Source organism: Cavia porcellus, unplaced genomic scaffold (genome assembly GCF_034190915.1).
Source record: "Cavia porcellus strain 051 isolate PalLab524CR breed Dunkin Hartley unplaced genomic scaffold, mCavPor4.1 scaffold_15, whole genome shotgun sequence".
Lineage (NCBI taxonomy): Eukaryota > Metazoa > Chordata > Mammalia > Rodentia > Caviidae > Cavia > Cavia porcellus.
Window position 1 is genome coordinate 53,637,025 of NW_026947498.1, and position 12,392 is coordinate 53,649,416.

Consider the following 12,392-nt stretch of genomic DNA (forward strand, 5'->3'; position numbering starts at 1 on the left):
TAGCGAAGTGTTTATCTTTGTTTCTGTCTGAGGTATTGATTTTCTGAATTTACCTACGAATGGGGGATTAACAACCTCAATGCATTATAGTCCTAATAAACTTATCATGCACTATTTTGGCCTAAGTGATAGCTAACCCACTGACAAAAGAAATCCAAGCTGATAAAACCTTTCTTAGCCACTTGTTAGCCAAGCCAGTCTGTAAAATCATAATACAATGAACGCCTCTTTCAAGGGGCACCATAAGGCAGCGATCAAAAAACCCCCTTACTTCCATATCCAGTGGAGTTGTAGTTTATTACCATAACCCTCCCAAGTCAAAAGGACACCAGATCCAAGCCTGGCAACTTGGCGCAGACAGGGTTTCATCTCTTTCCTCCACTCTGTTGGGCCTCTCTACCTGTCCTCTTCGTACTGTCTACAGGTCCCGAACATTAAAAAATAGAAAATGTGATGATCTTTGTGTGTCTCTGTAAAATGTGTGTATGTGTGCGTGTGTTTGGGTGTAACGGGCCTTCTGTTTGGCTGCGCGGCCTGCCCGTCACGGCGAGGGCCAATGGCAGGCTGCCTTATATAAAATGAGTGTTTTCAGTCTCTCCGGGTTGCATGTACTGTATGTGGAGCAGTGTACAGTGAAGCGGAGGCAGAGCGGCTCCGCGAGCTCCTCTCCACTTTCCCATAGAGAAACCCTGACTGGCCGCCGAGGGTGAGCCACTCACACGCCCTCACGCCCGGCGAGCCCGCGAGGTAGGCGCCCCCCATCCGCAGCCCTCCGCGGGCGCTCTCCTCGCACTTTCTGTTTTCCTACTCACTTGCGAGCAGCCGGGCTGCAGCCCCAAGGACTCCGCGGTAGGAGCAGCGGCGGCAGCCGGTAGGGTGGACTTGAGGAAGACGGAGGGAACCCCGCGCGTCCTGAGCCGCCGCCGCCAGCCGGCCCGCGCCGGGGCACTTTCCCCCGCCGCCAAAACTTTGGGTCCGAGCGAGAGGTCGGGGCGAGGGTCGCGGCCGCGCGGCGGGCCCGGGGGCGGGGGCGCGGAGGCAGTGCCCCGCGAGCGCGAGGCTGGGGGCCGGGCTGGGGAGGAGTAGGCCAGCCGGTGCCAGGCTGCGTTTGCAGGCAGCACCTCTCGGCGCCCGGGCAGCGCCGCCCGAGGGGGCACGGGGCTGGGGCGCGGGCTGAGCGCCCGCCTGAGGAAAACAACAACAGCCCTCCCGCCGGCGGCAGCTCGTGGCCGCCCGGGGAGCCCCAAACTTCATCTCGGCGAAAGTACGTGAAGCCCAGCCCGGGCTCGGCTGCCGGGGAGGTGGGGCCTGGGGCGCAGGGGCAGCGGAGGAAGGTACGCGGAGCAGCCCTCTCGGGCTCGTGCAACGCTTCGTGCACGGTGGTGACCGCGAGCAGCAGCCCGGCGGCTCTTTCATCTGGAGAGTTGGGATTTGGGTGTTCCGGCCCCGCGGATCGGTGCCCTCTCACCCCCACCCTAACCAAATGCGCGGCGAGTAGAGAAAGTGCTGTTTTAGTGCCAGAATAGCCTGGAGGAAGAACTGGAGAGAAGGGGAAGAGGGTGAGAGAGAAGGGGAGAGAGGGGAGGGAGGTAAGGGGGGGGGCGAGAGAGAGAGAGAGAGAGAGAGAGAGAGAGAGAGAGAGAGAGAGAGAACGGGAGGGAAGAGAGAGGAGGGGGAAGAGGAGGAGGGAGGCTGTGTCAGGATTTTGCTTGAATGTGGGATTATGTTGTGTCAATAAGTTTAAGGTGGAGAGAGCCAGGCTGGGGGTGGTGGTGGAGGGGAGGAGGAAGGCCTTGGATGTTTAAAGTCTCATTTCTGAAGGTAAGTTATGGCATTGCTTAGTCGCGATGACAGAAAACTTGCAGATCCTTTATCCGGGGATGGGGTCGATCCCTCTAGAAAGAGCTCCCAGCCCTCTGAAGCTCCACTCGTGTTACACTGTTATTTGCTGCGATCCGGGTCGCCTAGTAAATTACAGAAATCAAGACTCGAGGTTTCTTTTCCTCCACCTAGTCTTGCTCACTCACCCTCAGAAATGTTATTTATTTTTTTAAAATTATTTGGGGGTTATTGGATGAAACTTAACTGAGCTCAAACTCAAGTCCTGTAATTTACAAGGACCCTTGAATTCAAGAATCTGGAACACGTTTATGTGTGAAATATCCGCGATCATTTCTGCTAAATGAGGAAGGTAAAACGAAACGATGCAAAAGCTAAGACACAACATGTACGACAGGGAGGGGGGAGGGAGAGACAGAGAGAAGCTATTTTTTGCTTTCCTTTCTGTAGAAAGGAAAATAAAGCGTGCAATCCCTTCTTTCCCAGTGTGTAGGGTCTAGTCAATATTTTAACTGTCGGAGGACAAATTAGTCCAGGTGGATCTTGTTGAAAAGTTTCGCGAGGTGGGGTGGAGGTGGCGGGGACCGAGAGGGAGGTGGGTGGAGGTTGTGGGGGATGGGGACAGAGCGAGCTCTGCCTCGGCTAATGGTCATTGGCCTGGGGCTTTGAAACCATTGCCTGTCCTGCTAATGACACGTCCAGTTCTCGTCTCCCCGCCACGGACGCCGGGCTGCTGTTCCCGGGGTTGGCGGACGGGGACCAGGGTACTTTCCCCGCGCGGAGAGGGGCGCTCTTCGCCATCCCCAGGGGCTGCCCACTCGCGGCGTGGGGCCTCCCCACGCGCGCCTTCTCTGCTGCGCGCCGCCGCCACCTCTGCTTGCTTGACTTTCGTAGCCAGGCGGCGGTCTGGGGTGCAGGGGTCCCCGGCGCGGACGTCCCCGCGAGGCCACCCGGCGCCTAGCCCCACGCGTGCCGCGCCGCGCCGCACGGTCCGACCCCGGAATGGTAGCGCCGGGCCGGGCGGCGGCGGTGTCTCCCTTGGGGGGCAGCGGAGGTTGAGGCAGTGGCGGCGGGATCTTCGCCGGGCCCGCGGGAGGAGTGGAGGAGGAGGAGGAGAAGGAACAGGAGGAGGAGGAACAGGAGAAGGAGGAGGGGAAGGAGGAGGAAGAGGAGGGAGGGAGGCGTTTTCTGCCCAGACCGCCGCCAGTTCGGGCGGGCACCGGCACGGGGACACCCCACTCGTTGCTCCTCCGTTGTGGAAAGGTGTTTAGTTGACTTTTACGCCCGGAGTGTGGGATTTGCACTTCATTCTTTCTCTGCCTCCTCTTCCCCAAAGCAAGATGGACTCTATTGCCTTTCTCTTTCTCTCTCGGTCTCTGTCTTGTCAGCCCTTAAGATCGACATTTTGTACTAAGATGCAAAGTTGATGGTGACCAGCAACAAAGCCAGGGTGGGATCCCTCGCTCCCTTCTTTCCTCCCCGTTTCTTAGCTCCCCCCACCCCACCCCGACCTCGCAGACCTGGTGGCCCTGCGCTTGCTTGTAGCCGTGGGCTCTGGCGAATGTTTTCCCCGTCGGTCGGTTCCGATCTCCTATCTCAGGGTTGTGACCTGGCCAGGCTTTTGGGAGATGGCTGCGGGCCGCCGGGGTCTGCAAGGCTGAGGACTGCAACACCTGGACCCGCAGGCAGCAGGGCACCTCTGCGGGTCCTGGGCGAGGCAAGGCTGGGGCTCCCTCTGGATGCTATGATTTGGTTACTGGTATATCCGTCCAAGGGGTGGTGATCACTTACGCAAGTTGATAAATGAGCGCTGTGTGGGTTTTGCATTTGCAGAATAGATGAACTTTCTGCCTTATACTGACAAGGGAATAGGAAGTAAGGGTGCCAGAGATATCCTGGAATGCCAGCCTGGCTGCCTCTCATCCTCTGCCCTTGGAGTAGGGGCCGCCACTTTCCCTTTCCTGCCCCTAAGGCTGGGCTCTTGCCTGGGGGAAGGTGGAAAACAGAGGAGGGATTGGTAAGACGCTGGAGTTCTGAATTTTGGTGTCCTTTCTTCATAGGTGGTACAGGACTTGGAACTCTGCTATCCTAAAGCCATATCATACTGATGTTCCTTTATTTGATACTTTATAGGTCACTATCATATGACAGAGGCTTTGCTGCAGGTCATCTTCCTCCCTGTGTACTGCCATTTACCTTCCTGGGTAAGTATGTTAACTCTTCATACAGGAAAGTTCAATGACTATTGGTAATGACATGAGAGTCCTTATTGTTCACATAGCAAGATGCTTTATTGAGGTTAAAATACCTCAGAAATCTTATCTGGATGAGTTTCTTACAGCAGGAGTGAGTTGATGATTCTTAGTCTTTAAGAGTTCAACTGTAGGTTACTATTATTTTAAGATCATTTAAATGTTCATTTCCTATTTATCTGCGAGCATCATTTAAAAACTTATTTTTAAAGCAATGTCTTAATTAATAATGAAATTTTATATGAAGTTGAAGGCCTGGTGAATTTGTTGGACAATACTATAAAAACCCAGTGATGAAGTGTTGTGCAAAAGGCCTCTCTAATTGTAGTGATTGATGTTTGATTCTTTTCTTCTAAGTTCTCTTCTTGACTAATCTGTTTTTAACACTTACTGTTGAGTTAGGAAAGGTTAGATTGAACAATGTAGAGAACTGGTACTTAGTGCACTTGATTCAAAATTGACCATTATTTCCTTCAAAATATATGTATTCGGAGAAATTAGGAACATATTGAATAATTAGCAAATTTGAGATCTGTTAAGTGCCTTTTTCCAATAATGTATATGCCTCCAAAATGAAAAAATAAATGAAATACACATAGAACAGACAAACTTTCAACTTTGATTCTCCATTGTGAAGAAACTTCAGATATTCTTGGTTGCTGATATATTAAGAAAATCATTTTATAAATCAGCTGTGGTGTTTTGTGACATTATCATAGTGAATTTAGAAATTGTGTTTTGTGAATGGAAATGAACTTGTATTCAGTTTTCCATGGAGTAAAATTCAGAGATCATATTTTTTTTTCCTAGCTTGTGTACATTAGTAAAATGTCTTAGTATTAAGGGAAATTTGAATAACAGTCCTTAGTAATAGTCTCCATCCTGCTAAAATATGCTTTGATATTAATGGGGACTTTAGATAATCTGTATAAGTCCTGTGTCCAACATTTTTTATAGAATGTCCATGTTAAATTATTATTCATGATTAGATAGTTGATTCAATTAGAGATCTCATGTCACATGTTTAACAAACCAGTAGGACGGTTGGGATGAGGTTGTTCTATAGGATGAATTTAGTGTACACCAAAATACATAGATTTTAATGCTTTTGATTTTTTTTTAACACTCGTTTGGAAGAAAAGTTTTTCGTGTTTGAACATAGGGTAATAATATTCAAAATGCATTCTTAATTACTAAAGAATACCACTACACTTATATATATATATAAGGCATATTATTTTGTTCACTACAGCAAAGTTTTAATGTTCTTTCTTTCCCATGGAAATATATTTGATCAGTTCAGACATTTATATGGGAATCAGTATCAGAATAAAAGCATTCCAATGAGCTCTTGCCAGTTCTTCAAGATATCAAATGACTGCCTCATTAAAACTATTTTCAAAAACAGTATTAGTCTTTGAAGTCAGTGAGGTAGTTTTGAGAGTGTAAAACTCTTTAAAAGTCACCTTGCCAGTGAAGTAGCAGTTATTTTTGTCTCAAATGTATTTACTAGATATAAAGCTTACTTATCAAAATAAGAATTTAAAGTTTTTGCTTCATCAAGAGTTTCAGTTTATTCTGCGTATCTATTCTAAAACTGAGGTTTTAATTTGAATTTCAAATTTAATGCTAGCTATTAGAAAGATGGCTCACCTATAGTTTCCTAATGTTGAATCTTTGGAGGTACTGGAGTAATTTTGGGAGGAACTTTCTATTAGAGAGATTTAGATATTTTGAAAAATTTGCAGTCTGTAGACTTAAAGTATGTATCTTGTTCTTTGCATGCATTTTTTAAAAGTGTCAGATATAAGAGCTTGTGAGATGTCTTGGCCTTTAATATACAAAGACCAATAGGTCCGAAAGTAATGGTCCTCTTATTAGCTAAATTATAATGAAGCTGTATTTTTCAGTATAATTACAGTACTTATTAGTTGTTAACTAGCATAAAGTATCTTTTCCTATGTTTCACAAATCACATGATTAAAAATTATTTAGCTCTTGCGCTGACCGTCAGTTATTTTTATACTATAAGTCCCGTAGTACCGCTATTAAAGTAATAATGGTTTCACAGCTCAATTCTATTATAAAAAAATTTCTTCCATATTTTTTTTTTTTCGTATCAGGAATTGAACTCATAACCTTGCACTTGCCAGGCAGACACTGTGCCTGCTGAGCTTTATCCCCATCCTAAAAACACTCTTTGGAAATGATCTCATTACAGATGTGCCTTTCTTTCAAGAAATCCCTGACATTACTATTAGTTTCTCACAAAAGTGCAGACAGTGTTTATAGTTGTGATATTCAAATTAGTGTAGGCAGTTACTGCATTATCACCAAGCAGAGTACCTGAAATTTAAGATACAAACTTAAGCGGGTGCTTGATTTAAGACAGAGACATCATTTGAACTTGTAACTTGAAGTCTACCTCACTTCCTAACATTTTCTCAGCAAGAGCAGCTGTTAAAATAGGTCTGAGTAGTACCTCGATATTTTTAGTGAGATTGTTTTTTCTTACTATGAAAAGAAAACGAATCCAACATTGGTGAAATATATATGATTTCACCGCATCATTTGTAATACGTGGCCTCCGTAAGTCAGATATGGGTCCTCAGGCTACACTTGGAGAAGCACTGCATGGGAGGAAGTAGGGGCCAAGGCTAAGACTCTGGAGCTTCTTCTGGCCTGAAGATTTTGTGACCATTATTCAGTCAGTTCATTTGTATTACCCCAAGGGCAGTTATCACGTACTGTCTCGAACTGCAGATATTTCTATATTTTTAAGTCACACCTGAGGAAAGTGCTCTGTACAGTTTTACTCAGTATTCATAAGTCATCACATTATCCTTTAGAAGGCAATTACAGTTCCCTGCACTACCTATACACTGTACATCATTTTAAAATTACAGACATACAGCTAGAAAATCCTCGTATGTTAAAGGGGATTGTTTTCATTTTTTTTTCAAAGGGAAAAGATATGGTCGGTTAAGTGCCAGTTACACAAGGGAATGCCAAAGAAAGCAAGCCAGTAAGCAGTTCAGCAGTTCTATCTGAAAGTATGTTAACAGAAGAAGAAAGAATGAAGGAATGAAACACTTAAACATTAAATACCATGAAGCATTGACATGCCTACGAGAATATAAAGTTAAATTATATGAATCAGTTCAGAGACGTTAGAGGTGAAGTAATATCATGTTAGAGGTGAAGTGAGGAGATTGTGTAAAAAAGTAAAAATAACAAATTGAATTTTTGAAATCTTAGAAAAATGTAAAATACTGTAAAATGTTGGTTAGATAATTAAACCAATGGGTAAGCATGGTCTTTAGGTGAAAAGTTCAGGAAGCACAACAGAAACTTTTGGAATAGAATAAATAAGATCCTATACATACAAAGTTGTATTTTATAAAATGAATAGTTAAGTTTTTAAAAAGGTAACTTATTTAAAAGGACAAATGAGAATAAAAATAGTCTTAAGTATATTTTACTGAGATGTATGGTAACCACCTTTTATATCCCAACCCTGAAACAAGTTTCCTGAAACAGCATAAAGCATAGTGCCCTCTAATATTTTCTACTCCTGCATAATCATAATTTGAATCTGTTCCAAGCCATTCTTTTAAATAAAAAGTACTATCATCTGCTAAATTGAACTTAATACTTACAGTTTGAAAAACATCTACCTAGAGTAACACTGGAGGTCTGTAGGCCCCATCTCCAGATCCTGGGTCCAGGAAATTATATTTTAGCTAGTGAAGCAGGTAGGAGTTTAGAGTGTGACATACTTTGAGAAACTTATGTAAGGGAAAGATGGCTAAAGATTGGATGGAAATCATGCTGCGTTCGTTGACTGCTGAGGTCTCTTCCAGTTTCACTCTTCTGTGGCTGTATTTCAGCCAGCATAGTTACAACGTGGAGAGAGTCATCAGCACCTTCTGCAGAGATTGCCATAATAGCAAGTATAGAACAGAGAGTAGAATGCTAGATTCTACTTCTTCCTCAGGGACTTTGAGCCTGTCACTTCATGGCTCTGAAACTTCCGTTATTGTGTGTGTAAAGTAATGTGAGAATTAACATAAGCCAATAGTATAAGTAATGATACTTATCCATAGTCACACTTAGTACACTGTATATACTGTCTGGCTGTGTAGTTAGTAACTCAGATTCGCCCGGCCCCCAGTGTCTGAAATTTGTACAAGCTCTGCTTTTTCACTTTTATTTTTTCAACTTAGGTATCAGAAGAGACCGGTGCTTTTTCTTTTTTTAGCCTGATGTGAGGTTCTGGATAAGTAGTTAGAGAAGGAAACAAGAAGAACTTGGCGGAAAGCACAGTGGGAGCATATCCTATGAAAGTACAGTTGCTCCTTCAGGTGAGGGGCGTGGCTTTCCCACCTCTTTAAAAAAATCCCAAGCACAAGGCAGGAAACAACTTTTTATGTTTCAAAGTGGTTAGCTGACAGCACTGATTGTTTTCTGTGGTGACTGTGATCCATACTGGGGTGGCTTAGAACATCAGTTCTCAAAAGTCCATCCGTCAAGATGTACACGACTGATGCTTACACATTCCTAAGGATTTTAAATACGGGATTGTGATGCTATTATATCCTTGGTCCACAGAGTGAATTTTATCTGATATTCCCACCCATTTAACCTGATGAAAATTTTTGCTAATTTTGATCATTGCTCATCTGAATATTTTGAATTCATTGATAACCAGCAAATTCCAGAAGAATTTTAAAAACAATCCTTCAGCTGAATCTATTGAAACCCAGTGGCTCCAAATATGAGTTTGAGACTTAAAAGTCAGCTAAACAAAAAAAGTAGTTAACATCATTTGTGTCCACTAAATTGAGCAGAGTGAAAGTCTCCTGGATAAGGAAAGCTTAAACACACACACAAAAGCTGAGGCCCGCATTTAAATAAGCCTTAGATATTCTGTTTTGGCACTGTGATTCCTTAGTTACAGCTTTTAGTCATATCTACAAATCCATGTAACATTCAAAATCTCTGCCATATGATATTGGGCAAAATTCAGGCTACTCTTTTTATAACTTGTATTAGAGGCTTTAGGAGAGGGTGATATTTCCTCTATTGTATTGCCACTTGTGTGCATTTCTGTACATCTATCAGAAAAATAAAATTAAGAAGTGATTTTTGCAAATTTAATTCTCAGATGAGGATGTTTTTGGTTTGTATTATTTTATGTTCTTTTTTTCAACAATTAAGTAGACAATCTTGCCTTTGACTTTAAATTTGCTTTAAAATCACCATAGAAAATTGAAAAGAATGTTGTGAGGAAGAGTATATACACCACTGTAGCAGCAAAATAATAGTTCTATCTGATTGTCATTATGGTGAGACTTTAATCAGTCTTCTTTTGATATATAATTAAATTGTTAATGCTAAAGAATCATGTTGATACAACTTTCATAATTTATTGACATGATTACCTTCCTTGGTCTAAGAACTCTGGAGGTTGGCTAATTCCAGAGAAGTCTTAGTAACAATTTAATATTAAGAGTTGCTGAGGTAGTTGTTTGCAGCTCTGGTGTACCACTTGAAACTTTCCCAAGTGTAGAGATCTGATTGACTTGATGGGTAATAGATGGAGCATAGAACAAAATGCTAATATAAATCTTAAATCCATCCTTGAGTATCTTAAAATCTTAAACTGTGATTATCTTTTAAGTTGCTGAAACTTGTTTTCTTTCTTCCTTCCTTCCCTTTCTCCCTCTCATCTTTGCATTTCTCCCTAAAGTCTCTCCCTAACCTCCTTCCTCTTAACCTGCTGTGTTCATATCTGTGATAATGCCTGTAAATATTTTAGAATGGGAAGGGGGATTTGTAACTTTTATTTGACTTTAACAATTTGTAGTTTTCGAGTCCTTTTAGTGTTTAGCATTACCCATATAATAAATTTTTGATAAATGAGTCTGAGATTTATAAATTCCCAACATATGTCAATTAGGAAGGTATTATGACGGAATTGTTAGTAGGGCTGTGTAAAGACACTTGTTTTCCTGAAATAAATTGAACTAAATTCCTTGCCCTATCCCTATCTAATGATTTTGAGATGACAGAATAACTATACAGTTTCATTCATACTTAAGGGACAGTTGAATGTGATGGGGAATGAGTCTCAGGTTAAATCACTGTCTAAGGTCACACATTTAGTAACTGATCTTGCCAGGCTGGCTGTCTGCATTGCCATCGTCAGCTGGGTTTTTTTTTTTTTTTTCTTCTGGATTTACTTATCATTAGGACTGTGCTTTAGGAAGTTAAAAATGAAAGATTGGGCAACTGTTAGCCAAGAATCCCTCTCCATTTATCTTTTTCTTAAGAAAAATCTTCACTTTGACTGTTCTTATCATTTTTAAGGGATTTACATGTGAAAGTCTGATCCAGAATCTGTTGTCAGTTGTCATCTGTGAGGTCACTGTCAAATGCTAAAGGATCTCTGTACTTTGTTTACAAATTTATCTTCACTTGTTTATTTTCAGTGTATCTTACATGTTAATATCAATATCAATTGTTAGTTTGGTATTTAGTAATTCTTCTGATAAATTAGTAGAAGTCCTTTGTTCTTTCATGAGTTTTCCTAGCTAAATAATCTATGACTTATTGTGAATATATTTCACATGAGAACTTTAGTGATATAACATGAATAGTATTTTAAAACAGTTGTCTAAGGTTTACTTGAAAAGGAATTTCAGTATTAGTAGAAAAATTAATAAATAGATTTACTGTGGCCTTCATAGTATCTGATGATCAAACATAAATTAGATATAGGGATCAGTCAAACGTTCTAGTTTACCATTCCAGAGACTAGTTTAAGGATATACACATTCAATTTATTTTACTTAAACTTTCATTGTGCTAAGTACAATAGATTTTATAAATTTTACCCTTGTAAGAGGTAGCAAATCAATTAGAAAATACAAAGTAGCAAGTTGCTTTTTGATACTGAGTCTTTTTCATCTGAAGCTAATTTTTTATCTTTGTAAATTCAGCAAAGTTAGAGCCTAGTTCAGATGCAAACGATTTAAAGGTGTTTTTTTTTGTTTGTTTTTTTTGTTTTAATTACCTTTTCCTGCATCCTCATCCATGGAAGTATGTTAGAGTATGTTAGCAAAGTGTAGTGTTTAAGGATCATGATTTTGTTATAAAATTGCTCCACTTGTGTTATAGCCAAAAATGCTTTATAAAATGTGCTGGATTTACATTTATTTTGTTTCATTCCCTCAAAGTAAACCTCTTTTGTATTGTTCTCATTCAAGTAGGTTGGTAATTTGAGTTAGCTTAAGTTTTGTGGATATCTGACAGCTTTCTTTCATCTTGTTTTCTTGAGTTTGAGCGACATTTTCCAAATTAAATAATTTAATCAAATGCTAGTGAGACTCAAGAAGCAAAAAACAGTATCAGTTTATTTTTATTTTTTAATTTTGGTAAAAAGGAAAAAAGAATTTATTCAAAGCCAACTCCAAGGAGCTGGAGGGACCCGTTTGCCTTACTGTCTTACTGGGTAAAGGTGTGTTAGGGTCTTTTACGGAAAGAAGCAGTGGCGAGGGGAGCACAGTGAAACGATAGACTTGTTCAGGCTTATTTCATCCCTTTCTGGACCCAGACCTCTCCTTCTCTTGCCTGAGGAAATGAAATTGGGCTTGACCTCCTGGTGCCAGCATCTGAGTGTTCTTACTCAAGTCTGATTCTCTGGGCTGAGACGAGGTAGGGGTAGCTGTTTGTGCCCTAGGCCTGCGAAAGTTTGCAGAAACCATGTTCCTCGAAGGGAGAAAATCTTAACTGGTACCAGTTACAGCTGCTCCTTTGCTTTAGTCCAGCACTCAGTCTTGAGGGCTTTGGGGTACCGTATTAGCTGGCTGGCTGTCTCGTGTTGGAGTGGACATAGACTCCACCAAAGGTAGCTGGAGCATAAGCAGAGTGGAGCCAGGTACTTGAGTTTGAAAAGGTATCATAAAGATTGTGAGATCAAATATAAAAGAAAGCCAGATTCAGGAGCTACCTAACTATAAACTTTTTGCTTTGAGGCAATCATGTATAAAGGACCTTCTTTCATAATCTCTGTAGCTCTACTTATTTTTGGTAGGATTGACATACAGGTAAAAACTGTTAAATTTAATTCATCAGTCATAGATTGAGGGTCTACAGGGTGTTTATGCTTAACCTAGATTTTGGGACATAAGGTGAATATTGAATAACCCTTATAGCAACCATTCTACTGGCTCAAAAAAGCTAGTAAATATAAATACCATCATGTGCGTTAACCTGAGCTCATTGTTCTAATAAATA

At 41.7% G+C, this 12,392-nt stretch overlaps 2 protein-coding genes across 2 annotated transcripts in view; one reads left to right on the forward strand and one right to left on the reverse strand.

Annotated features, from left to right (window-relative positions):
* Positions 1 to 1,416, reverse strand: part of LOC134470409 (nematocyst expressed protein 3-like) — a 39,028-nt gene extending 37,612 nt beyond the window's left edge. Inside the window, exon 1 of the mRNA XM_063224419.1 lies at positions 813 to 1,416. Coding sequence (XP_063080489.1) covers positions 813 to 1,416 — 604 coding nt within the window. The remainder of the gene's footprint in view (positions 1 to 812) is intronic.
* A 411-nt stretch (positions 1,417 to 1,827) lies between these two features.
* LOC134470481 (class E basic helix-loop-helix protein 22-like) overlaps positions 1,828 to 12,392 on the forward strand; it is a 118,975-nt gene continuing 108,410 nt past the window's right edge. The window contains exons 1-2 of the mRNA XM_063224903.1: positions 1,828 to 3,102; positions 3,973 to 4,043. Coding sequence (XP_063080973.1) covers positions 2,529 to 3,102; positions 3,973 to 4,043 — 645 coding nt within the window. The 5' untranslated portion in view covers positions 1,828 to 2,528. The remainder of the gene's footprint in view (positions 3,103 to 3,972; positions 4,044 to 12,392) is intronic.